This window comes from Cibotium barometz, chromosome 20 (assembly GCF_041138505.1).
Source record: "Cibotium barometz isolate CiBa-2024 chromosome 20, ASM4113850v1, whole genome shotgun sequence".
Classification (NCBI taxonomy): domain Eukaryota; kingdom Viridiplantae; phylum Streptophyta; class Polypodiopsida; order Cyatheales; family Cibotiaceae; genus Cibotium; species Cibotium barometz.
In genome coordinates this window covers 4,020,425-4,046,565 of record NC_141065.1, presented here as the reverse complement: position 1 = coordinate 4,046,565, position 26,141 = coordinate 4,020,425, and the positions used below count along the sequence as shown (strand labels likewise).

General features: G+C 45.9%; 1 protein-coding gene across 1 annotated transcript; it reads left to right on the top strand.

The window, feature by feature from the left end:
• Positions 1-682: 682 nt before the first annotated feature.
• Positions 683-24,963, top strand: LOC147627464 (pyruvate kinase isozyme G, chloroplastic-like). The gene is made up of 12 exons (XM_086814361.1): positions 683-1,220; positions 2,321-2,602; positions 2,752-2,917; positions 3,041-3,175; positions 3,889-3,999; positions 4,133-4,221; positions 23,439-23,501; positions 23,595-23,770; positions 23,879-23,984; positions 24,128-24,276; positions 24,361-24,469; positions 24,568-24,963. The coding sequence occupies exons 1-12, from the start codon at positions 894-896 to the stop codon at positions 24,679-24,681; spliced, it is 1,827 nt and encodes a 608-aa protein (XP_086670487.1). The 5' UTR covers positions 683-893; the 3' UTR covers positions 24,682-24,963.
• Positions 24,964-26,141: the final 1,178 nt, after the last annotated feature.

Genomic DNA, 26,141 nt, shown 5'->3' with positions numbered 1-26,141 from the left:
GATGTTCTATTGTACGAGGTAATTTTGATTATGTTTTTCTATTATAAGATTTTTTGAGATTTTATTTATCGATGTGTCGTTATGTGCAGGTCCTTTTGAGATTTGATTTATCGTTGTTTCGTTTGTGCAGGTTCTTTGGATTCATCGATAGTAGAGTATGTGCGGGATGGATCACCGCTTTACAATAGAGAGCGTATTGTGATGAGGAGACAATTGAATGATCCTTCTCACAAGAGAAGAATTCAATTTGTTGATTCTGACATTACTGACTGACAATACGTATTTTGTGGTGCATTTTGAGAATATGTAATATTGGTCCTTTTTTGCATCTTCGTATGCTACATTACTATGATATTTTTGTTTTCGCCATAAATCTACGAGACATGGATGTTATTTTGAGATATGTATATATGAAATCACTTGAAATAATGTATTGTGTTTACTTAAAACATGACCTAAATTGGAAAAACTGAGTCTATTTTTTTTGGAACTCTACTTGCCGCGCAGCAAAGCGCAGGTCCAATACTAGTACACCTAAATTGGGACCCATATATAAAATATGGAGTGACCACAATTTGAGTGCACCCATTTGCTGCAATACAATGCGCGTGTCTGGCCCCTCGTGGAAGAGCTTTCAATGCATGCATGTAGGTCTGGAGTTGGGGAGGGTGCAAAACCGAGAGAGGCCTTGCATTTAGCGTCCAAATGTGCTTGGGACGCATCGCTCGCTCGCTCTCTTGTTGTCGCTTCTTCGAACTACAAATTCTGCCCAAACTGCGCAAACCCACCTAAAACTCTTTGCACTGCACTAGATACCCGCCCACCAAACACTTTGAGGAAACACCCCCTCTTCCCTCTCTCTCTGCTTTCGTTCTCTCATTTTTGCCACAGCCATGGCTGCTGCAGCTCTCACCCACATCATGGCCCCTGCTTCTTCTACTTCTTGCTCTTCTTTCTCTTGCCCATCTTCTGTTTCTGCTCATGCATCACATGCAGGGAGCCATTTGTCGCTCTGCAGCGGGGCTTCTCTGCGCATGCGATTACTGAAGCCAGAAGGCAACCTGCATTGCGCGTTTCCTCTCCAATCAGGAGCCGAAGAAAAAGCAGAAGTGATGGTGGTGCAGGCGACTAGCGTGAGGCTGCAGGCCGAGCTAGTCCCGGTCTCGCCTGAAGACGGTGCGCGAGGAATAGCCTTGGGCCTCCCATCCGATCACCTCGCGGTAACAAAAGCCGATCCACCAAAGTTCTCCTCACTTTTGCTCAACTCAACCAGAGCTTTTCACCGCTTTCTGACTAGGGTCCCTATAATACGAGTTTTCAGCACTTTGTTGCCATTTTATTTTCCTGATGTGCTCTTGTCGGCAGTTTTTCTGATGTGAATTGGTTTTCTGATGTGGGTTCCCTAATAACTCATTTTTTCTGATGTGGGTTCCTTAATTACTCCTTCGTTGCCCCTTAATTAACTCCTCCGTGGCCAGTTTTCTGCTGTCGCCAGTTTTTCTGATGTGTCCTTTGCTGTCCATCTTTCTGATGTGGGTTCTTTAGTCCGTCACCCATCGGAAACAAATTACCCATTTCCAGACAACCTGTCACATTTTCTGCTCATGCCAGCCAACCAAATACTTCATTTGGCCGACTTGGGTAACGGGTTCCTCATTCTGCAACCAGGTAGCTCATTTTACTGACTTGGGTTCTTTAATCTGTCGGCCAACCTGGTATTGAAGACCGAAGTAGGTCCTTTGATTTGGGTTCCATACACGGTGGCCCGCTTCATACAAGCAGCATTTTGTCCATAATCTGTCACCCGGTTTGAGAATTCGGGAGGGTCTCTCCTTGATTGAGTTCCTTTGTTGACTTGTTGTAAGACGGATTCGATCTTGATATAAGCTAATATGGGCTGTAATGTCAGCATGAATTCTGTCCATTATCCATCTTAGTTGCATGCCCCTTTAAAAGCTAAGAGGAGCCATATGAAACAACTTCTAGGCCTCTTAACTTTTAAGAGCTTACAGGAGCCATGTCAAACAAGCCCTTATGTTTCATGTTTGTCGAATCACGTACTTTTGCATGCAGACTTTTCTTAAGGATGCTAATCCCCCTCAAGAGATTCTGGCTCTACTTATTAAAGCATTCATATATCTTAACAAGTTGTTGAATTATACGCCGAGTCTTTGTATGCCATTTGACATAACTAGTTGTTTTCCAAGATAAAGAACCTTTTGGGTGCTTATTCAGTGTGCTGATGCTGATGCAGCTCACTAGATCTGACATTTCCTAGGGTCTTATGGCAGAGCTCTCACATGCTTACGGGGTGGTGCAGGAAGATGAATATTTTTCTGCTGAGCAACTGATGTCCTTGGGGCAAGCCAGGGGAATGTGGATGAAACCAACTTTCCAACGTAAGACCAAGATTGTCTGCACCATTGGGCCTTCCTCTGCCACTCAGGAGATGATTTGGAAGCTTGCAGAGACGGGTATGAATGTTGCACGGCTCAACATGTCACATGGAGATCACAACTCTCATAAGAAAGTGATTGATCTTGTGAGGGATTACAATGCGCGGTCACCGGAAAATGTGATAGCTATCATGCTGGATACAAAGGTGAAACTAAGAGTATCGTTGAATAATCTCTCACTAAGTTTTCTACCTCACCTGAATAACATTTTTTTAAATATGACAACTAGATCTTTTGTAGCTAATCACGAAATCATGAAGCACTTCTTAGCCCAGCTCTCTACTTTTCCCTCCAGGGTCCCGAGGTAAGAAGTGGGGACTTGCCACAACCCTTGAAGCTCGTGAAAGGACAAGGTTTCACCTTCACAATCAAGAGGGGAGTTGGAACAGAGAATAGTGTTAGCGTGAACTACGATGACTTTGTCAGCGATGTAGAGAAAGGCGACACTTTGCTTGTGGATGGTATGTTATTTTTGTTTGATGGCTTTTTTTTTTGCAAGAATTATATCATCATAACCTGGATTTTTGCCATCCTTTGTTTATCAGGAGCAAAAACTATTTTTTAATCTTTGGTTCTTGTTGCAGGAGGAATGATGTCTTTGCTGGTCAAGTCTAAAACTGCCGATTCAGTTTTGTGTGAAGTGGTTGATGGTGGAGAATTGAAATCGCGTAGACATCTCAATGTTCGAGGAAAAAGTGCAACATTGCCCTCCATTACGGGTGATTGTTTCTTGTTTTTTGGAAAAGAAACCATATAATATTTAATGGATTAAATCTTGATTATTTTGAGGATTAAATTTCAATGTAGCTCTCTTTTTATATGCTCAAAAAATTGTTCAAAGCTTTGAATGTTACAAATTTCCTCCTTTAGAAAGGACATGTTGTGCCTCTAGATCAACTTTGACATGCCAATGCATCTGGATTAGTGTTCCAAGAGGCTTAGCAATGCCTCGCGATAGAGGCTTTGCACTCATCCTTGATAGCTAAAACGATTTCCCATTGGTATGAGATCATGCATTAGGTACCCTCACACCTAAATGCAGGTCCTGGGTACCATATACTGCATGCATGTCTTTACAGTTTGAAGGCTCCATTACATGTTATTTTACCCCTTACCAAGGCTGTTCTATTAAGTGAATGTGGTGTGTGTGTGGCCTGAGAAAGTGGGCGAGGATGTCTGATAGACTTTGGTATCATAATGGAGGTTCTCTACACCTAATTTTATGATTTCAAAAATATGTGATATGCAATCTTGAGTGTCAAATCTTTGTGCCCCATTGGATGTCGAGGGTTCATTGGATGCCTTAAAGATTAAGCTGAATCTAGCAAATGTTCTTCCCTTAAAAGCTCAAGGGAAATGTATTTTTGGATATGGACAAGCAATGATGTCAGCTTATTTGCTTCTATCTCATACTTTTGCACTTGGTGTGCAGAGAAAGATTGGGAGGACATCAAATTTGGAGTGGAAAATGAAGTGGACTTTTATGCAGTCTCTTTTGTCAAGGATGCACAAGTGGTGCATGAGTTAAAGGCGTATCTCAAAAGTAAAGGCTGTTGCACCTTTTCAGCTCTTTATGATTCTCTTGCTATTGTTGAAGCAATAAATAAAAGAGGAGTGGGGATTTTTTTTTAATGATACATGCGTTTTTGAGCCCAGTTCTTGTGCGCACATTGCAGGCTGTGGTGCTGACATTCATGTGATTGTGAAGATAGAGAGTGCAGATTCTATCCCCAACCTACATTCTATCATTGATGCTTCAGATGGGGTAAGTTATCCTCAACCTTGGCTTGAGCAAAAGGTCACCAAGTTGGGATTTTAGAAGAGCCGTACTCCGTGGTTTTTTGAAGCATGACTTGAAACCAAGTACCAAGGAACATAGTTTCTATTCTCCATATGTTGTCCATAGTGTGTGTGTGTGTGTGTGGAGTGCGTGTGTGAGAGAGCATATCTTGATACAGAGTTCTCCACCCACTATTGGGCATTGATACGTTAGTGGGTATCTAGTCCATACTATGCATAATGGAGTTGATAGTTATATAGTCTTGTGGGTTGACTACCATGAGTATATAACATGCATGTTCCTAAAAGGTGAATTTGGGCATGTTCTTGGATTCATCTAGGTATATAATGCAGCCGTAGTAGTGGACATTTAGATTTCACATTGAGAAGTTTACGTCCGAGTTGCGGCCAGTTGATATTGTGCTTATTCTTTCTATCTTTAGCGGTGCATTTGCCCTATCAACTACTTATTTGCTGTACTAATTCTTTCTATTTGCTACTTCCCTTAGTGCTAGGCTTCATTATGGCTGAGTCTGCTTTGCATCTCCGGAGGTTTGACAGAAACTCAATACGAAGGGCTTTGTGTGAATATATGCTCGTGTGTGTGTGTGTGTGTGGAGTGTGTGTGTGCATATCTTGATATAGATTTCTACACCCACTATTGGGCACTGATGACGTTAGTGGAGATGTCGTAGTATCTAGTCCATACTATGCATAATGGAGTTCATAGTTATATAGTCTTGTGCGTTGACTACCACGAGTATATAACATGCACGTTCCTAAAAGGTGAATTTGGACATGTTCCTGGATTCATCTAGGTATATAGTTTTGCCTTCTTCCTTATCAAACAATTCACACATAGCCCTAGCTCAACAGAAAACCATCAGAGAGTCATAGTAGAAACTTGCCTCATTCCATTAGAGACGGAACTTATGCCAAAAAGATTCATTACAAGGAGCACACTTGAAATGAGCTCACTAAGCTTCTTTCCAAGTTTGCTTACCTTGAATCCAAGATCAACCCTGGAAGTTCCTTACCTAAATCACAAGCTAAACACAAGGTTAGTACAAACAACATAGAAGGGTGCATGCAAGCTCACCACCCAACCATAGTCCGCATCCGCAAACCTCCCCCGAGCCAGGGGCTAAAGCTCACTCCCAGAGATCCATGCCAAATCAACCTTGGCGTCCCACACCACCAGAGCCTGCATGTGCAGGCCCTCGGCAAGACTATATGTGCATTGTGATCTACCATGTCCATGGCAGGAGTATGACTACTTTGGTCTAGGGACATACTAACTATTAGTCTTTCATGATAATAACCCATGCCTCACTTATATAGTGATATTTGTTGCTATAAATAACCATCAAGTCATAAATAGCCAATTCACATGTATTTGCCACGTGTATCCACCTACTTTTCTTGATGTGAGGCCTCCCCTAGCCCTTCCAGATTAGGCCCTAATCTTGAGGATAAGTAGTAGTTACGTAATACTTTCCCTCCTCAGACATTGACTTCTAAATTAAGTTGATGTTTCACCTAGCCATTGTCTCCCAGGTTGAGTCCTCTGCCACCCTATCTTTTTGCATTCAGGGGATCAACTTATTCCTAAGTTGCCTCTTTGTAAAGTCAATCATGACCTCCGGCTCATCTGGGACAAAGGACAAGTCCTTAACATCAACAAGCTCCTAAGGAGTAACTATATTATCTTCAGTCCCAAGTTTCTCCGAGAGTCTATTTACATGAAAACTAGATGAACTCGCACGTTAGAAGGTAATTCTAGCTTGTATCAGTAGTGCTACATTTGTAACATTTGTGCATTGATAGAACCTTTTTAGGATTTATTTGTGATATGCCATGACCAGTCATGCTAGGGTAGAAGCATTGTAGAAGCATGAAGGTTTCATAGGCTTTGACTAGCCTTAGGCCTGCCATAATAGGGCACCCACAAGGGTTGCCCAAGAGCCACAAAAGGGGACAGCCTTGGTCCCCTCGGAATAGTGGCCAAGCGAGCCTATATAGCCCACTCGGCCCTGTTGGGCAGCAAACAAGATCCACCAGCCACGTGTGGAAAAGTGATTTTCAGCATGTCATGGACAGGGGAAAACAAGCCACCCGCTATTCATGTCATGGCGCCCCTTAGTCCCTTCTCAAATCATCTCATTCTCTCAAATTTCAGCAGTGAAACAAAGCAACTATCATGTGTGCGTGAGTCATAGGACTTGTGCATATATCTCTACAGAAGAGCACTTTCATGTGCTACAATCCAAGGCAGTGTCATGTGCACAGTGTGTATCTACCGTGTGCTACACGCACACAAGACTAGCTTCGAGGTTTGGGGAAGCTTGGAGCTAGGTAGGCTGATTGGCGAGTTGAGTTAGGGATAGACTAATGGGCGGGCACCCAAGTATGGACGGGCGGGCGTCCAAGTGTGGACGCCGGCCAAGAGCTTATAAAAGGGTGGCCAAGGTTAGTCATTAGTTCATATAGAGTCTTGCGTGTCTTTGTGAGAGCTCTATGGTCAGGAGCCTGGATCTAGTGCAGACGTGCACCTGCTTCATGCAGTCGAAGGCCGGCAGCAGTCTCGAGGCCCGCGAGGGTAGCTTCGTGGCGGTATGGGACGTCATGAGGTAGAGATTGGTTGGTACGTCCGTCTAGTTAGCTCAGCTCGTGGCTCGGTGGGGACAGCCAAGACTTGTGGGCTTGCCCACGGTTGTCAAGGTTGGGAGGTGAGTCAGGCCTGCACCCCCTTCATGTTTGTTTGGTTTGTTTGCAGGTTTCGAGTCTTGTACCAGGAGCGTTCTACGAGGTGATCCTATGGGGATTTGACAGTGGTATCAGAGCGAGCCTTGAGAACGAGCAAGTCGGTAGGTAGAGAAGATGAGGTCTATGAAAAGGTACGAGTTCGAGAAGATTGCTGTTTTTCTGTTCATACTGTTGTTTTTTTAAATTCAGCATGTTGCTTTTGCATCGTAGGGACCCGTGAAGAAGGTTTTGGTCTAGTATGGGTTGTTTGCTTTGCAAGAAGAGGGCTTAGGTGTTTTCAACTGTATGAACAGTTTAAGAGATAAAAAAGAAAAAGCGAGTCGGTTGTGTTTTTGTAAGAGAGAAAGAAAGAAAGAAGAAAGAAAGCTGTATTAACGTATACTAGAGGCCGAACTCGACCTATGAGAAATCAATGTACAATTGTCAATGTCTTCTGGATGTCCAGAAAAAAAAGGACAAAATGAACATGAAATAAAGTATGAAAGTACTGAGCTAGTGGGGGGGTGTGATGGATGGAGCACTACTGCTAGTGGCTCAGTATGCAACCTATATGCGTAGGGTATACAAGAATGCAATGCAGATCTGTCTAGCTCCAACCAGTACCATAATGGGGGTGTAATATGTGATACATAGGTGATGGCAAGGCAAAAATACCTCGGAGCATGATCTCTGGGTGTGAGTGTAAGTGAGCTAGCCGCTCCTGGATATGGTGTTGATGTTGAGCCCGTATCTCTGTGATCTCCCTCTGATGTAGTCTGGGGGTTTGGTAGCCTAGCGCTCTCGGTCTCCGTCTGGCTCGGAGAATCGCAGCGCACTGAAGTGTAACCCCCTCTTGTGTCAGGGTAGGCACTGGGATAGATCTATGGAAGAAATCAGTGAGCTGGAGCTGTCGCCCACCTCTCCCTGTGGTATGAGTCCGTAGCAGTCTCTGTGGCGCTGTGTGTCTAGCAAGAACTGGCCAAATGTGCGTTGGTCTGCGGACTCCATGATCTGGCGGAGTGAGGGATGTCCACTGAAGATGGTGGTATATCTCTCTCTAATGACACTATATGCTCTGCATCTGCATAAATAATGCTCCTCACTCTCAACCTTCTCCTGCCATAGTTTGCATATCCTCTCTGCTATGGGGATCCGTGTTGCCCTACCTACCTCAATCTCAAGTTGGTGTGATAACACTCTGAGCTGGCCAATCGCCACTCGGGCACTGTGAGGCATGTACATATCCATATTTCTAGGTCTCTGTATGAATCCATCTCCTGAGATACGCATAAACTGATCTCTGTAGTATAGCATCTTCGGCGGTAGAGGCTGATTGGGTGTAATCCAAGTCTCTTGAGTGTATCGTTGCCATAAATCCTGCTGAAGGACTCTGTTCCTCTCACTCTGAGAGAGCTGGATGTGTGGTGCATGTATTATCATACTGGAAAGGTGGCAGGTGATCTATGTCGAGACCATGCTGAGTCACGAGTGAGCCACTGTATCATTTGTGAATACCATGATCTCCTATCTCCACTGTGTGCGAGCTGCCTGGACGCCTCAAAAGCTCTATGTGAGTCGATCTGATGGCATATCTCCGATCCTCTCTATGAAGCAGATCGTCTGGAAGAGGGCCTCTACTAGCATAGGAGGTGCAACAAACTCCGTCCGGACAATGTCATGTGGGACGGAGGGTCGCCGGCCGTAGCTGTGTAGCGCTTGTATGGTTGCTGTGCAGCCCACTTGTATGAAGAGGCCAGCAGTATGAACGCTGCACCAGCCAGCAGGTAATACACACGTTGACAAGCGGTGAACGTGTGTAGGTTGGTACACACAGGTAGGTAGGTGGCGTGCGCATATGGGCGAGAATAAGCGGACAGGCGGCACTCCAATTGATGCACGTAGGCAGGTGGTACATGCTCGCAGTCGGGCCCGTACGCGCATGCTGACACGCAGGTAGGCGAACTTGGCAACCAGCGCTTTTCGTTTTTTTTTTAACGCACGTTGCTTTTTGTTTCTTTAGAACGTGCAGCGTGGGGTTTAAAACAAATTAAAGAGCGTAAAAAAAAAAACTTGTGGCTTTTGTTTTTTATAGTGTGGTTTTTACAAGCCTTATATGTGGCTATTATAAAAGCCATCTAGCATTTAAAAAAAAAACACAAAGGCCTTACAAAAAAATCAAAGTGCTTTTAGGGGGACTTATAAAATACCCCTAAAGTGGGCTTCTTGCCACACATCTCTTAGATCTCAAGTTCTTTAGCACTCTTCCTTCTGCAAGATAAATCTTTTCTCTCGCCTTGCCCTCTTCAAGATGTCGACCCAAGAATTTGAGTTGGAGCCCATTTCTGAACGTGAAGACCTGCCAACTATGGAAGCCGCCGATGGCGATCTTTTATACGATTTTGTTTCAAAATCTGATTTCCAAGAGTTTAAAGTTGCTTTCGAAGCTTCTTTCTCTGAACGTAAAGCACAAGTCGTCGCGCAGATGTAGGCTTTACAGAACTCCATCTCTTTGTTGACCACTACCCTATCTACTCTTTCGGGTATGGATACTTTGGCATCTGCTTTAGGTCCCAATAATAATCCGGAACAGTTTGGGGGCGAGCAAAAGTAGTGTACCAAAGAGATAGTGGACGCTTGGTATGATCTTCTCCGAGTTTATGGAGAAGTGAATGGCCATAGAATTCACATGCTTCTAGATCCTAGCAGCTCACACAATTTTGTTAATAACAAACTTGTGCAGAAATTGGGTCTTGACATAACACCTAGCGATCATACCTACGAGGTACGTCTACCTGCGGGTCGGCAAGTATGGGATCGAAAGGTGGAAAAGCTACCAATCCGGATTCAGGACTACGAAGATCTTCTGGAGTGCTATGTTATGCATCTAGAGCATGTAGACTTGTTATTAGGGATTGAGTAGTTTAAGACTCTTCAAGTCCAGATAGATTGGTCTAGTCATACTTTTTCTTTTGAACATAGGAACACCCGGTATAGTATCTTAGGTGATTGTATACATCCCTCTCAGGGACCTCTTGTACATATAGTTGATTTTGGTAATATAATGGATTCTTCTTTGTATACTGATTTCTATTGTGTCTTGATTCCACTTTCTTTATTTCTCATACCTACTATGGATGTTAATGAATTAAGTGTGTTTGAAAGCAAAGAATTAAAGAAGATACTTGATTTGTTTCAAGATGTATTTCCTAAGGAACTGCCATCAAGCTTATCACCTGAAAGGGTAATAGATCATCGTATTGACCTGATCCCTGGTGCTCAACCTGTTAGTATTCCACTTTACAGGATGAGCCAAGCTGAGGAAGATGAGTTGGCCGAACAACTCAGATTATTTGAGGATGGGTCAGATCCGTCCAAGTAAATCACCTTGGGGTGTACCTGTGTTGCTTAGGAGAAAGAAGGACAACACCTGGAGAGAAGGACAACGCCTGGAGAATGTGTATAGATTACAAGAGATTGAACAAGCTGACAATTAATAACCGTTATCCTCTCCCTAGATCAGATGACGTGATTGACCGATTAGCCGGAGCGAAATATTTCACGAAGATAGATTTACGTAATGGCTATCACCAGATACGTATTCATGAAAGGCATGTCAAAAGAACCGCCTTTCGAACTAGGTATGGCCATTACGAGTTTCTCGTCTTATCTTTTGGATTAACCAATGCTCCAGTTACTTTTCAGTAAATGATGAACGATCTTTTTCGTGAACATTTGGAAAAATTTGTGGTTGTATTCCTGGATGATATTTTGATATATAGTCGTACTCTTGAGGATCACGTTAGATACCTCACGATTGTCTTAACTATTTTAAGATAGAATCGACTATATGCTAAATTAAGTAAATGTGAGTTTTTTATGACAAAACACAAGATTACTTGAGATGGGTTGAGCATTGATTATGACCGAGTTCAGAAGGTCCTGGCTTGGCCTATACCACAAACGGTGAGACAACTTCGTTCTTTCCTCGGGTTTGAGAGGAAGACTGATCATCAGTTAATCAAGTATGTGTGTGATGCAGATGATTTGAGAGGAAGGAAAGCTTGATGGGTTGAATTAATGCAAGATTTTGATTTTGAGATTCGTTATCGAAAAGGGTCCATGAATAGTGTCGCAGATGCGCTTAGTTGAATTAGAGAGGCGAATACTTTGTCGTTCACCGAGATTTCTATTGACTTATTTCAGTCATTGAGAGGGCTTTGCAGGATTGATAGTTATTTTGGTCCATTTTGGCAGAAGATCCAGGACGGGAGCTCATTGATTGACCAAGACTCAATGAGGGCCTTTGTTGTAGGTGTGCCTGCCCTTGTAGGTGTTTTCTCATTTTTCCTCATTCTCCGTATTTTTTTTCCTTTTTTTCTTGGCATGGGAGACTGCCCTATGTGATGGCAGGAGGACCTAGTTGCTGGCCGACTGCATCAGTACGTTTGTGTTCACATTATGGAGCTGGCCGATTGGTTTGGACAGATCGTGGACCTTTTATGCTGGCCGACTGCTGTGTGCACGTCGTGGGCTCCTTTGGTGTCCAGTCGACTGTCCCTGATGCAGGCCAACTGCATGCATGCTTGGGGCCATATTTGTAGTATCACTTCGGGATCTTCTTTGTGTATATAGAGCAGAGTTACACGCCTCTATCTCTCTCTCTCTTGTGTTGTTGTTTTTTGCATTGCGTTTGCTCGTGTTTCCAGATTTGGTCATCATCTCCACTGCGCATTCTGACATGGTATCAGAGCCATGGGCTCTAGATAGTTCTTGGGATTTGTGTGAGCAAGAGGGGGACTGTTGGGTTGCTGATTGGTGGAATGTACGGGACTGTTTGGGAAGAGGAGAAGCAAGAGGACGGCGGGCTGATTTGCTGGACAACCACTTGCAGGTGTAAGTTCTTCTTTGTTCCCATCCACCCACTCTTTTTTAGAGTACATCCCTGCAATGGCGAATCTGTTAGAAATGGTCGAGAGGCATGTGAAGATCCCTACACTCCCCACGTTTCCGGTGGACGGGAACAACTATGGCATATGGAAGGTGATGATGGAATCTGTTCAGGAGTTTTACGACCTCGCTGATTTCATCGTTGTTGGGGTTCCACGGCTAGAAGTAGAGGAAGGGGAGTTAGCACAGGCACAGATGTGGGATCGTGTCAACGCCAGGGTCCGTTCGTTTATCTTCCTCAACTGCACACCGTAGGTAATCAATCATGTAAAGCATATGACACTGGCCAGAGGTATATGGTAGCATTTGGCTTCTCTTTACAATAGAGTATCGCCCATGAAGAGGATTTCCTTGGAAGTACAGATGCGGGTTATGAGCCTTGCAAAGTCATTGACGATGCGGGAGCATATTAACAAGCTGCAGGCTCTTCAGCAGAAAGTTCTTCAGGTTGGGAAGGAGATATCGTCAGAGGACATGGCCATAACTTTGCTGTCGCATTTGCCCTCTCAGTACTCAGCATTTTACTCGTCTTTGATTACCCTTAGCACTATCACGTGGGAGGAGCTTGTGCCCATGGTCTTGGACCAGGAGGAACGATTCACGAATCCTTCTCAGGGTGGAGGCTCGGAGGCCTTAACTGGCGAACGGTCGAAAGGCCATAACATGGGCAAAGGGAAGGCTTCATCGGAGAAGTCTTCTTAGAAGAAGTCCGTCGATGACTGCGAGAAACTAAAGACAGAGAGGACCGGTAATGATTGTGGCGAGAAAGGCCACTATTGGAGGCAGTGTCCCAAGCGGAAGACCGAGAAGGGTGAAGATTCCTTAGCAGCAATCATGAAGACTCCGGCTTTTGTGCACCTGGAGGTGATGGACACCGATGTTTCATTTTCTTCAGGCAGGGAGGAGGTTGGAGGATTCTGTGCAACGGATACTCGGGAGTGGATTCTAGACAGTGGTGCTTCTAGGCACATGACTTCTTCCGTTCAGATTTACAGGATCTCTGCAGGTATTCTGGTCACATTCTTACTGGGGATACATCCACTATCCCAGTTCACAGTGAGGGTAGGATGGAGATAGTTCCCGATGGTAGAGAGGGGAAGCATTCCTCCCAGGTGTTGTATGTTCCGTCACTTGGTTTTCATCTGTTGTCAGTGCATCAGGTTTGCAAGACTGGCGTACGGGTGTAGTTTGATGAGCATTTTGTTGCTCTCCGGGACAAAGCAACAGGCCAGGTGGTTTGGGAAGGCGGAGTGGAGAATGGAGTTTACAAGCTTTCAGCACTCTCTCTCCCAAGTCCTTAGGTTTGTGATGAGTGGCAATCTGGTAATGGCCACTTAAGTGTGGATACGCTACAGGTGCAAGCTTTCCAGGACCAGATGGTGGATAGCTTGCCAGTTGATGGCAACAGTTGGCAGGAACTTTCCAGTACTAATGTTGGTGGTTTTTGTGTTCGTCAGTTAGAGGAAACTGAAGAGGTAACTTATGCTCTGATGTCTCACAGTATTCAGGACAAAGAAACTCTTGTAGATGAGGATGTTCTTTCCACGGGGACCTCTCGGAAAGCTAGGCAGGTGGCAGTTGATTACTTGCAGAAGGAGGTGCATTCTCCAGGTTTTGTGGTTTCGGATTCAGAGGGGGTGGTTGATAGGTTTCAGAAGGCCTTGCGTGGTCTTCAGCAGGTTTCTAGGACTTGGCTTTGCACCGTAACAGGTGTTGATCCTTGTGAGCATCTTTTGGTTCATTGATTTGGTTGATGGACTCCAGATTGGATGGGAGCTTCCTGATGAGGCAGTTGAGCTCATGGTTGCAGATGACTCTTTGGGAGGCAGGATTGCGTATCCTGTGGTTTCTGCGGCATGCGAAGGATCATGGACTCTTTTACACAGGAGGGGGATTGATTGATGGAGTCCGACTCCACGGAGTGACTCAGTTTGGGGAGGAGATCCAGACACGAGGAGATCTACTTCAAGCCCAGGAGCAGTTTTATGGAGCAATAAGAGGCAGTCATCTTTTGCCTTATCGTTGATAGAGGCAGAGTACCGGCTGCTTGTGAGGTGGTGAGGATGCAGAGGTTGCATTGCAGGATTGGGCTTCCACACTGGAGGAACCCATGGTCATCCAGAGGCACTTTGTTCGTGAACAGATTGTTGTTGATGACATCTTGCTAGAGTTCTGTTCGACGGAGGACAGTATCGTGGACCTCTTCACGAAGTCACTATCTCAGGATTTGCTCAGGCGGCACCCAGCTCCCTGTGGTTGGTTTCACAGGCAGGAGTTGAGAGGGGGTGTTAGAAGTCATCTCCTATCTTTATGTTGACACCAGGGCCTTTGTTGTGGGTGTATACAAGGGCGGGCACACCCACAACACTTTGTTCGTGAATAGATCGTTGCTGATGACATCTTGCTAGAGTTCTGCTCGACGGAGGATAGTACGGTGGACCTCTTCACGAAGTCGCTATCTCAGGATTTGCTCAGGCGGCACCCCAGCTCCCTGTGGTTGGTTTCACAGCCAGGAGCTGAGAGGGGGTGCTAGAAGTCATCTCCTGTCTTTATGTTGACACCAGGGCCTTTGTTGTGGGTGTGCCCGCCCTTGTAGGCGTTTTCTCATTTTTCCTCACTCCCCGTATTTTTTTCCCATTTTTTTCCTTTTTTTCTTGGCATGGGAGGCTGCCCTGTGATGGCAGGAGGACCTAGTTGCTGGCCGACTGCATCAGTACATTTGTGTTCACATTATGGAGCTGGCCGACTGGTCTAGACAGGTCGTGGACCGTTTATGCTGGTCAACTGTTGTGTGCAGGTCGTGGGCTCCTTTGGTGTCCAGTCGGCTGTCCCTGATGCAGGCCGACTGCATGCTTGGGGCCATATAAAATGGCCCCACGGCCCCTTGCCATTGTCGGGATCTTCTTTGTGTATATAGAGCAGAGTTACACGCCTCTCTCTCTCTCTCTCTCTCTCTCTCTCTCTCTCTCTCTTGTGCTGCTGTTTTTTGCATTGCGTTTGCTCTCGTGTTCCCATATTTGGTCATCATCTCCGCTGTGCATTCTGACAGTGACATGTCAAAGAGTCATGAATATATATAAAGCCACAAAAGTCGGCATGCCGCATGGGCAAGTACAAAAATACAAAACCCATAGAGGACTATAGAGGCTAAAAGTCTATGTCACCATCTATGTTAGGAGTCAGGACTCAGAGCTATTGCTAGGCTCTTCAATATCCTCACTAGAGGAGGACACCTTAGAGCTCCCACCAAAATTCCCATCGCTAAGAACGTTGCTCTCATCATCATATTCGGGCTCCCTAATTTCACCATGAACTGCCGAAGAAGAGTTTGCAATGGAAGCATCCTCAACTCTAATCACTGCGGAGGTAGAGCTCCGAGAGCCATGTCTTACATAGGTAGCAACTGGGCGATCAGAGCCTCGAGAGCCAAAGGTAAGAATAGGCCGAACCTGTACTCCACCTCTAGCTCGGCGGCCACAACGAGTACGAGAGACTCGTCTATCAATCTCCTCTAGTTCTTTGTAGAGATTTGCATATATGGCCTCCTCCTCTCCATTACGCTCCTTGTGGACACTTTTAAGAGTGTCCACCGTTAACTTGAATTCGTCGACGTTTACCTACAAGTTTTATAATTGATTAGGGGCTAAATAATAAAACATTGGAAGTTATGTAAGTCTAACATGTTACATAACAATATACCTGTCTAGCTTGACTCATATCGTGCATTGCAAGGTGCAATCTGCCCCCCCATCTTGGAGAGGTGTGCAAGAAGCCTAGTGGCACTACTAGTGTAGGCCTTGCCACAATACTTGCAAGTCCACTTCCATGCCCCCAACTTTCCCTCGTTCTTCTCATGGGTAATGGCATGCAAAGCAAATGCTTCATGCTTTTCTCTCATGATGAAAGAGGAGAGAAGGGTCCCGGGAGAAGGAAAGGGAGAGGTAGGGAGAGGCTTGAAGAAGAGGGAGAGAGAGGGAGAGGGAGGGAGAGGCTTGAGGAAGAGGGGGAGGCTTGAGGAAGACTCAAGACTCAAGAGGGAGAGCCTAGAGGCTTGAAAGTTGAGGAAGAGGGAGAGGCTTGAGCCTTGAGGGGGAGGCTTGAGCCTTGGCCCTCGAGGAAGAGGGAGAGAGCCTAGAGGGGACTCAAGGGAGAGGATAGACTTGAGCACTTGTGAGGGGAGGGTTGAGCAATGAGAACTTATGAGGATGGGGTTGGGGGAGGGCCTATTATATAGATAGTAGGGAGAGCAAGAGCCTCAAGCCTCAAGGCAAGCAAGCAAGAGCCCCAAAAACACACATCAAACGGCAAAAAAAATGGGACCATAGTTGCACCCGGTTCGTACATCGCCGAAGGATGTGGATGTAGCCCATGGGACCATAGTTGCAGGGCTAGAGCTCTCAATTTTGTCAAAAAAGGTCAAATTGTGAGGCAAATTATGGATTATACAAAAGCCCCAGTTCACACACACAAGTAGGGACACAAACAATGGTTCACATACACGGTGAATACACACACGAGAGCTCTGAAACCCCAACATCTCTTGGAGAGTGGCTCACCTTTAGGTGACTCTTGTTGGGCGGCCCCCACCAGAGGCTCAGGAGAGAAGCCTAGCTGGGATCAAAGGCAAAGACGGACTCATCCTCAACATCGACTCCCTCATCCCTCTTGAGTGGCTCACTATGGTCCAGGACCCACCTCCCCCTGAGTGGGTATGGGTTTTTACCAGACATGATATCCCCATGTCAGTCCATGGTGCAAATGGAGGCACCCTCATGACTTTCCCCACTCTGTCCCTTATCGTTTTCTTGTTTCCCATGATTGAGAATGGATCATGTACTTGGCCATTTCGGCAGTTTCTTGGAAAAAAAGAAAATGGTTCTAAAGTACAACGCTTTGGGGTGGTTTCAATGAATCCCTTGTTAGAAGTCATCTCCTGTCTAGTTTTATACACCAGGGCCTTTGTTGTGGGTGTGCCCGCCCTTATGAGGTGTTTTCCCATTTTTCCCCACTCTCCGCATTTTTTCCCTATTTTTTCCCATTTTTCTGAGGCTTGGGAGGGCTGCCAGAGGGTGCCAAGAGCAGTATAGTGCTGGCCGACTGGATGTTTATCAGTCGTGGGCACTCTTGCTGCTGGCCGACTGGTTTTGATCAGTTTTGGGCACCAGATTGCTGGCCGACTGCATTTATGCAGTCGTGGACCTTTTTATCAGTCGTGGGCTTTTCCTTATGCTGGCCGACTGCCCTCTAGGGGGGTATATATAGGTCCTCAGCCCCCATACCTCATTTGTATCATATCTCGGGATCTTCTTGTGTATATAGAGCAGAGTTACACGCCTACATCTGTCTCTCTCTTGTGCTGTTTTTCTGCCTGCGTTTTTGCTTTTGCTCTTGTGTTCCCAGATCTGGTCATCATCTCCGCTGCATATTCTGACATGGTATCAGAGCCTAGGCTCTAGATAGGTCTTGGGATTTGTGTGAGCAAGAGGGGGCTGTTTTTTGTGGTGGACTGTTTTGGGCTGATCGGGAAGAGGAGAAGCAAGAGGAAGGCGGGCTGATTTGCTGGACAGCCACTTGCAGGTATCAGTTCTTCTTTGTTCCCACCCACCCACCCTTTTCAGAGTACATCCCCGCTATGGCAGATCTGTTCGAGATGGCCGAGAGACATGTGAAGATCCCGACACTCCCCACGTTCCCGGTGGACCGTCAGTTGGACGGGAGCAACTACGGCATATGGAAGGTGATGATGGAATCCGTTTTGGAGTCTTACGACCTCGCCGATTTTGTCGTTGTTGGTGTTCCACGGCCGGAAGTAGAGGAAGGGGAGTTACCGTCAACCCGAAAGGACCGGGAGGCCCAGACACAGATGTGGGATTGTGTCAACGCCAGGGTCCGTTCGTTTATTTTCCTCAACTGCACACCACAGGTAATCAATCATGTAAAGCACATGACGCTGGCCAGAGGTATATGGCAGCATTTGGCCTCACTTTACAACAGGGTATCGCCCATGAAGAGGATTTCCTTGGAAGTACAGATGCGGGTTATGAGCCCTGCAAAGTCGTCGACGATGCGGGAGCATATTAACAAGCTGCAGGCTCTTCAGCAGGAAGTTCTTCAAGCTGGGAAGGAGATATCGTCAGAGGACATGGCCATCACGTTGCTGTCACATTTGCCCTCTTCGTACTCAGCATTTTACTCGTCTTTGATTACCAGTGGCAGGCTCAGCACCATCACGTGGGAGGAGCTTGTGCCCATGGTCCTGGACCAGGAGGAACGATTCACGAACCCTCCTTAGGGTGGAGGTTCGGAGGCCTTTACTGGCCAACGGTCGAAAGGCCGTAATTCGGGCAAAGGGAAGGCTTCATCGGAGAAGTCTTCTGAGAAGAAGTCCGACGCTGACCGCGAGAAGCTGAAGGCAGAGAGGACCTGTAATGATTGTGGCGAGAAAGGCCACTACTGGAGGCAGTGTCCCAAGCGGAAGACCGAGAAGGGTGAAGACTCCTCAGCAATCATGAAGACTCCGGCTTTTGTGCACCTGGAGGTGATGGACACCGATGCTTCATTTTCTTCAGGCAGGGAGGAGATTGGAGGACTCTCCGCAACGGATACTCGGGAGTGGATTCTCACTTTGTTCGTGAACAGATTGTTGCTGATGACATCTTGCTGGAGTGCTGTTCGACGGAGGACAGTACGGTGGACCTCTTCACGAAGTCGCTCTCTCAGGCTTTGCTCAGGCGGCACCCCAGCTCCCAGTGGTTGGTTACACAGCCAGGAGCTGAGAGGAGGTGTTAGAAGTCATCTCCTGTCTAGTTTTATACACCAGGGCCTTTGTTGTGGGTGTGCCCGCCCTTATGAGGTGTTTTCCCATTTTTCCCCACTCTCCGCATTTTTCCCCTATTTTTTTCCATTTTTCTGAGGCTTGGGAGGGCTGCCAGAGGGTGCCAAGAGCAGTATAGTGCTGGCCGACTGGATGTTTATCAGTCGTGGGCACTCTTGCTGCTGGCCGACTGGTTTTGATCAGTTTTGGGCACCAGATTGCTGGCCGACTGCATTTATGCAGTCGTGGACCTTTTTATCAGTCGTGGGCTTTTCCTTATGCTGGCCGACTGCCCTCTAGGGGGGTATATATAGGTCCTCAGCCCCCATACCTCATTTGTATCATATCTCGGGATCTTCTTGTGTATATAGAGCAAAGTTACACGCCTACATCTGTCTCTCTCTTGTGCTGTTTTTCTGCCTGCGTTTTTGCTTTTGCTCTTGTGTTCCCAGATCTGGTCATCATCTCCGCTGCATATTCTGACATGGTATCAGAGCCTAGGCTCTAGATAGGTCTTGGGATTTGTGTGAGCAAGAGGGGGCTGTTTTTTGTGGCTGATTGGTGGACTGTTTTGGGCTGATCGGGAAGAGGAGAAGCAAGAGGAAGGCGGGCTGATTTGCTGGACAGCCACTTGCAGGTATCAGTTCTTCTTTGTTCCCACCCACCCACCCTTTTCAGAGTACATCCCCGCTATGGCAGATCTGTTTGAGATGGCCGAGAGACATGTGAAGATCCCGACACTCCCCACGTTCCCGGTGGACCGTCAGTTGGACGGGAGCAACTACGGCATATTGAAGGTGATGATGGAATCCGTTTTGGAGTCTTACGACCTCGCCGATTTTGTCGTTGTTGGTGTTCCACGGCCGGAAGTAGAGGAAGGGGAGTTACCGTCAACCCGAAAGGACCGGGAGGCCCAGACACAGATGTGGGATTGTGTCAACGCCAGGGTCCGTTCGTTTATTTTCCTCAACTGCACACCACAGGTAATCAATCATGTAAAGCACATGACGCTGGCCAGAGGTATATGGCAGCATTTGGCCTCACTTTACAACAGGGTATCGCTCATAAAGAGGATTTCCTTGGAAGTACAGATGCGGGTTATGAGCCCTGCAAAGTCGTCGACGATGCGGGAGCATATTAACAAGCTGCAGGCTCTTCAGCAGGAAGTTCTTCAAGCTGGGAAGGAGATATCGTCAGAGGACATGGCCATCACGTTGCTGTCACATTTGCCCTCTTCGTACTCAGCATTTTACTCGTCTTTGATTACCAGTGGTGGCAGGCTCAGCATCATCACGTGGGAGGAGCTTGTGCCCATGGTCCTGGACCAGGAGGAACGATTCACGAACCCTCCTCAGGGTGGAGGTTCGGAGGCCTTTACTGGCCAACGGTCGAAAGGCCGTAATTCGAGCAAAGGGAAGGCTTCATCGGAGAAGTCTTCTGAGAAGAAGTCCGACGCTGACCGCGAGAAGCTGAAGGCAGAGAGGACCTGTAATGATTGTGGCGAGAAAGGCCACTACTGGAGGCAGTGTCCCAAGCGGAAGACCGAGAAGGGTGAAGACTCCTCAGCAATCATGAAGACTCCGGCTTTTGTGCACCTGGAGGTGATGGACACCGATGCTTCATTTTCTTCAGGCAGGGAGGAGATTGGAGGACTCTCCGCAACGGATACTCGGGAGTGGATTCTCGATGGTGGTGCTTCCAGGCACATGACTCCTTCCCGATCCGGTTTACAGGATCTCTGCAGGCTTTCTGGTCATATTCTTACTGGGGATACGTCCACTATCCCAGTTCACAGTGAGGGCAGGATGGAGATAGTTCCCGATGGCAAAGGGGGGAAGCATTCCTCCCAGGTGTTGTATGTTCCGGCACTTGGTTTTCATCTGTTGTCAGTGCATCAGGTTTGCAAGACTGGCGTACGGGTGGAGTTTGATGAGCATTTTGTTGCTCTCCGGGACAAAGCAACAGGCCAAGTGGTTTGGGAAGGTGGTGTGGAGAATGGAGTCTACAGGCTTTCAGCACTCTCTCTCCCAGGTCTTCAGGGTTGTGATGAGTGGCAGTCTGGTAATGGCTACTCAAGTGTGGATACGCTGCAGGTGCGGGCTTTCCGAGACCAGGTGGTGGATAGCTTGCCAGTAGATGGCAGCAGTTGGCAGGAACTTTCCAGTACTGAGGGTGGTAGTTCTTGTGTTCGTGAGTCAGAGGAAGCTGAACAGGTCACTTATGCTCTGATGTCTCGTAGTGTTCGGGACATAGAACTTCCAGTAGTTGAGGATGTTCTTTCCACGGGGACCTTTCGGAAAGCCTGGCAGGTGGCAGGTGCTTACCTGCAGAAGGAGGTGGTTTCTCCAGGCTTTGTGGTTCCGGATTCAGAGGGAGTGGTTGACAGGTTTCGTCAGGTTTCCAGGACTTGCTTGTGCACCGTAACAGGTGTTGATCCTTGTGAGCAGTGTGATGTCTCTGTGACTCAGAAGCTGTATGGTTCATTGATCTGGTTGATGGACACCAGATTGGACGGGAGCTTCCTGATGAGGCGGTTGAGCTCATGGTTGCAGATGTCTCTTTGGGAGGCAGGATTGCGTTTCCTGTGGTTTCTGCGGCATGCGAAGGATCATGGACTCTTGTACACAGGAGGGGGATTGTTGGATGGAGTCCGACTCCACGGTTGGAGTGACTCGGTTTGGGGAGGAGATCCGGACACGAGGAGATCTACTTATGCCCCAGGAGCAGTTTTACGGAGCAGGAGGAGGTTACATTGCAGGTTTGGGCTTCCACTGGAGGAACCCTTGGTCATCCAGAGGCACTTTGTTCGTGAACAGATTGTTGCTGATGACATCTTGCTGGAGTTCTGTTCGACGGAGGACAGTACGGTGGACCTCTTCACGAAGTCGCTCTCTCAGGCTTTGCTCAGGCGGCACCCCAGCTCCCAGTGGTTGGTTACACAGCCAGGAGCTGAGAGGGGGTGTTAGAAGTCATCTCCTGTCTAGTTTTATACACCAGGGCCTTTGTTGTGGGTGTGCCCGCCCTTATGAGGTGTTTTCCCATTTTTCCCCACTCTCCGCATTTTCCCCCTATTTTTTCCCATTTTTCTGAGGCTTGGGAGGGCTGCCAGAGGGTGCCAAGAGCAGTATAGTGCTGGCAGATTGGATGTTTATTAGTCGTGGGCACTCTTGCTGCTGGCCGACTGGTTTTGATCAGTTTTGGGCACCAGATTGCTGGCCGACTGCATTTATGCAGTCGTGGACCTTTTTATCAGTCGTGGGCTTTTCCTTATGCTGGCCGACTGCCCTCTAGGGGGGTATATATAGGTCCTCAGCCCCCATACCTCATTTGTATCATATCTCGGGATCTTCTTGTGTATATAGAGCAGAGTTACATGCCTACATCTGTCTCTCTCTTGTGCTGTTTTTCTGCCTGCGTTTTTGCTTTTGCTCGTGTTCCCAGATCTGGTCATCATCTCCGCTGTATATTCTGACATCCTTTGCTCTCTTGAAAATTGTGACTTGTTGGGGACACCCTCCTACGAGTCAAGCATCACTAGGTGGCTCTCTTGTAACTTGCTGTTGGTGTGGGCAACTTTTTATTTGCCTGTGCACTAGGTGCACATCATGTACTTGGAGGTAACTTGATATCATGTTTGTCACTAATGACCTGCGTGTCATAATTGTTTTGTGTCTTGGCAACATAGAAGACTTACAGGTAATGATATGTTAGCCATTTCATGCATTTTATAATTAATGCCCCAACCACGGGGCCAACTTAATGTGCGAGCATAAACTAAATTAACCCCGAACAATGGTTTACTTGATTACCTATGGTCAACCACATTAAAGTACTCGTGAGCAAACTTTGGTAGCGTGCTTGGAGCAGATCGGGCTTGGTGGATTGCCCACAATGGCACCTTGGGGACCTGACCTCCTCAACTGCTTGTACTTCATCGAGACCTAACACTACTAAATAATAACTCCATTTTGTCACGCTACATGGTGTGTAACATACACAAAGCCTTTAGTGGACGTGTGTGTGTGTTTCATTTTTTTTCTTCATGTTTTGACTTTTAGCCTATTCATTGCACATTGCTGCTTGGTCTTTATAGACATTAATAAAACCTTCTTCTTTCTTTTCTTTCTCATGAGGGACAAATAGCCTTGCAACAATCGTTTAAGGGTTGTGAACACAAAAGATACAACACCACACGACAAAAATAGAAGGATTTGTCTAGATTTTCTAGGAAAGCACACACCAATGTTTGGGAAATTATTTTTTCTGAGCCTGGACAAGCTTTTCTTCGCACTTTATTCTAATTATAACTAAATCTTGAAAAATCTAAGGAAATCTTCTTTCTTTCATCATTTTGAGAAGGCTTTTTTTAAATTGAACAAGTTCTAGGCTAAGCTGTACCTATGTTTTCCTGAACATTGGCACATGCTTAACCTTACACAGAGTATAGACGAGGAGAGGTGTCCTTGTGTAGTGCTTGAGCTTCTTAATTGGGCTACTATTTGTACCACATACTTAACCTCTTTGACTAGGTCCACCTTTTAGGATAAAGGGACTCACAAATGGACGTTAGATCCATGATCGTGATGCTAATTCAAAATAACACGTGGACATGATGAAGTAAAATATGTCTGTTGTTTTTTGGATTTGTAGGGTCTATGAGGATGCTTCTTTAAGGTTTGGATGGTTTATGTATGCAGGCAATGGTTGCCAGAGGTGATCTTGGTGCTGAGCTCCCAATAGAAGAGGTTCCTTTACTCCAGGTAGGTTTTGTCGGGTGTGGGTGGAGGGAAGGGGTTCTGGAGCCTTTACATGCTTACAAAGGTCCTTTTCTGATACGGTTTATTTTTTTCCAGGAAGAAATCATTAGAATGTGCCGGAATGCAGGCAAGGCAGTGATCGTGGCCACGAATATGCTTGAAAGCATGATCAATCACCCGACGCCTACTCGTGCAGAAGTGTCTGACATTGCCATTGCAGTGCGGGAAGGAGCTGATGCTGTGATGTTGTCAGGAGAGACTGCACATGGAAAGTAGGTTTCTCCTACCACTCTGTGACTTGCTTATAACATGCTTCCTCTCTGGTAGGCCTGAAACATGAATCTAGCAATGTAGCTAATGAATTTTGTTTTGTCTCCCAGGTATCCTTTGAAAGCTGTGAAGGTGATGCACACAGTTGCCCTACGCACAGAGGCAACAATGTCGGGGAACCAAAAACCCCCTGCTAATCTTGGGAGAGCGTTTAAGGTGTTTGATGAAAGCCTTCATTGCTGGCTTATTTACTTGCTGAGAGACGCGAGTTTTCTATGTTTACAATGATACCCAATATACTTTATACATCGGGTTTGGTCCTTTTTGTCTTATGCACTTGAAATATGGTGTGCTTGCAGAGACACATGAGTGAAATGTTTGCATTCCATGCTACGATGATGTCTAATACACTCGGTACATCGATTTTGGTCTTCACAAGGAGCGGATTTATGGCAATGTTGCTCAGTCATTATAGACCTGTTGGCACAGTGTTTGCTTTCACAAACGAGTAAGTATCAATTCCTTTAAGAAGTTTTGGTTTCATGGGCTTGTGCACACACAGCCTCTGTAAGATTCTGTGTGACCCTTGCAGGAAGAAAGTCCAACAGAGGCTATCATTGTATCATGGAATCCGGCCAGTCATGACGTCTTTTTCCGAAGATGCAGAGAAGACATTCACTGAAGCCTTGTCTCTTCTACAGGTAAGGTCATGTAAATGGGATTCAAAATGAGGTGGCACATCATTGCAATTCAATGGCAATGGTGGCTTGCCTGCTCTAATATGTCTGGTTCTTTCCAGAAGCGTGGATTGCTAAAAGCTGGAGAAGAGGTAGCACTTGTTCAAAGTGGCCGGACGCCGATATGGCGCACAGAATCTACACACCACATTCAAGTGAGAAAAGTTGGTTGCTGACTATCTAAATCTGAATACACAGGAAACAATGCCTACCTAAATACAACTGTGAGTAGAGAGAAAAGATAAGAAAGGGAACCTCTGAAGAGCAAAGAAACCTTGAACTAACAATTTTGAAAATTTATTGAAATGGATCATTATCACACATTCAGTAGCTGGACAAAAGCAAGCCTTAATCTCGTGGCCTCATGCACATCCGATTCTTTTTAGGGGAACATGCTTGCAACATGGCAATGATGGTTTCCTGTGAAGTTTAGTGAACATTTAACATTTCTTTCTCAATTTTGGCTGTTCTTGCGTGTATATGCATACATGCAAATTCAAAATAGTTCTTATTTTAGAGGAATTTTAGTTATGTTGGTGATTGATGGGTGGGGTGCAACCTTTCAAGTTCATTGTTGCACCCTTGGAAAATGTGGTCAACAAGATGAGATCATCGATGCTAAATTTTTATCAAATACAATATAAAAGCTGTTGAATGAGTGTCGAAGGTAAGAAGACTTTTCAGTCACTTTGGGAGGTTGTATTTTGTGTCAATTTCAAAGGGGAACAAGTGGTACCATCCCGTTGTAGGAGCTCTTGAGTCGAGTTATGAGTGCTTGAATTGAATGACAGATAACATGCAAAAGCTTGTATTTAGACTGTTGATGCTCATGGGTTTTTTTCCAAGGTGTACTCACTTGGAGGGTGCATTGAATCCTCTATATTCAGTTATATCCTTAATTTGTGGTTGGACATCTTCTTTATGCGTAATCTTGGCTTTTTGAATTCTTAGACATCCTCTGGAGTTTGTACTTGTGACACTTCATTAGGGCCTTCACTTGTGAAGCTATTGGGGGCATGCTACATTTGCAAGGCATTGTGAACTATATCTTAACAGAATCCATGTTAAGTCTTTGTACACCCTTGACAACTTATGGATGTGCAATTGAGGTTAATTGTGATTACAAGAGCTAGCCGCTAAAGAGAGCTGGACCAATCAACACCATTACAACTTGTTAGTTAAGGAGAAAAATCTAAACAATGAATGAACAATTCTACAAAAGCAAAAAGTGCTGAGCTCACATCAAGCTACCTCATTGGTTAACAAATTATAGGGCAAAGGGAATTTGTAAAGGAAAGTTTGTTAAACCAAGTCAAAGCATCTTAAGTAAGAGTTGAGGCAAATATGGAATTTGGTCTCCTAATCGAGTACATTGATAAAATGTAGGTCAAAACAATCGTTCCTAAATACACTTAATCAATACAATAGAGCACAAACACTATTGTAATCAAAATAACTGTTGAGAATTAAAATCTCATAAGGAGTGAGTGTATCCGTGCACCATGTAAGGGCAATCTATTTAACTCCAAAACAAAACTTCTGGTGCAGATTATCAACAATTTAATGTAGGGATGTTTTAAGTTTTTTCCCACCTTCACTTGGCTGCTGATTTCAGGAGTAACCTCTTGTTGCAATT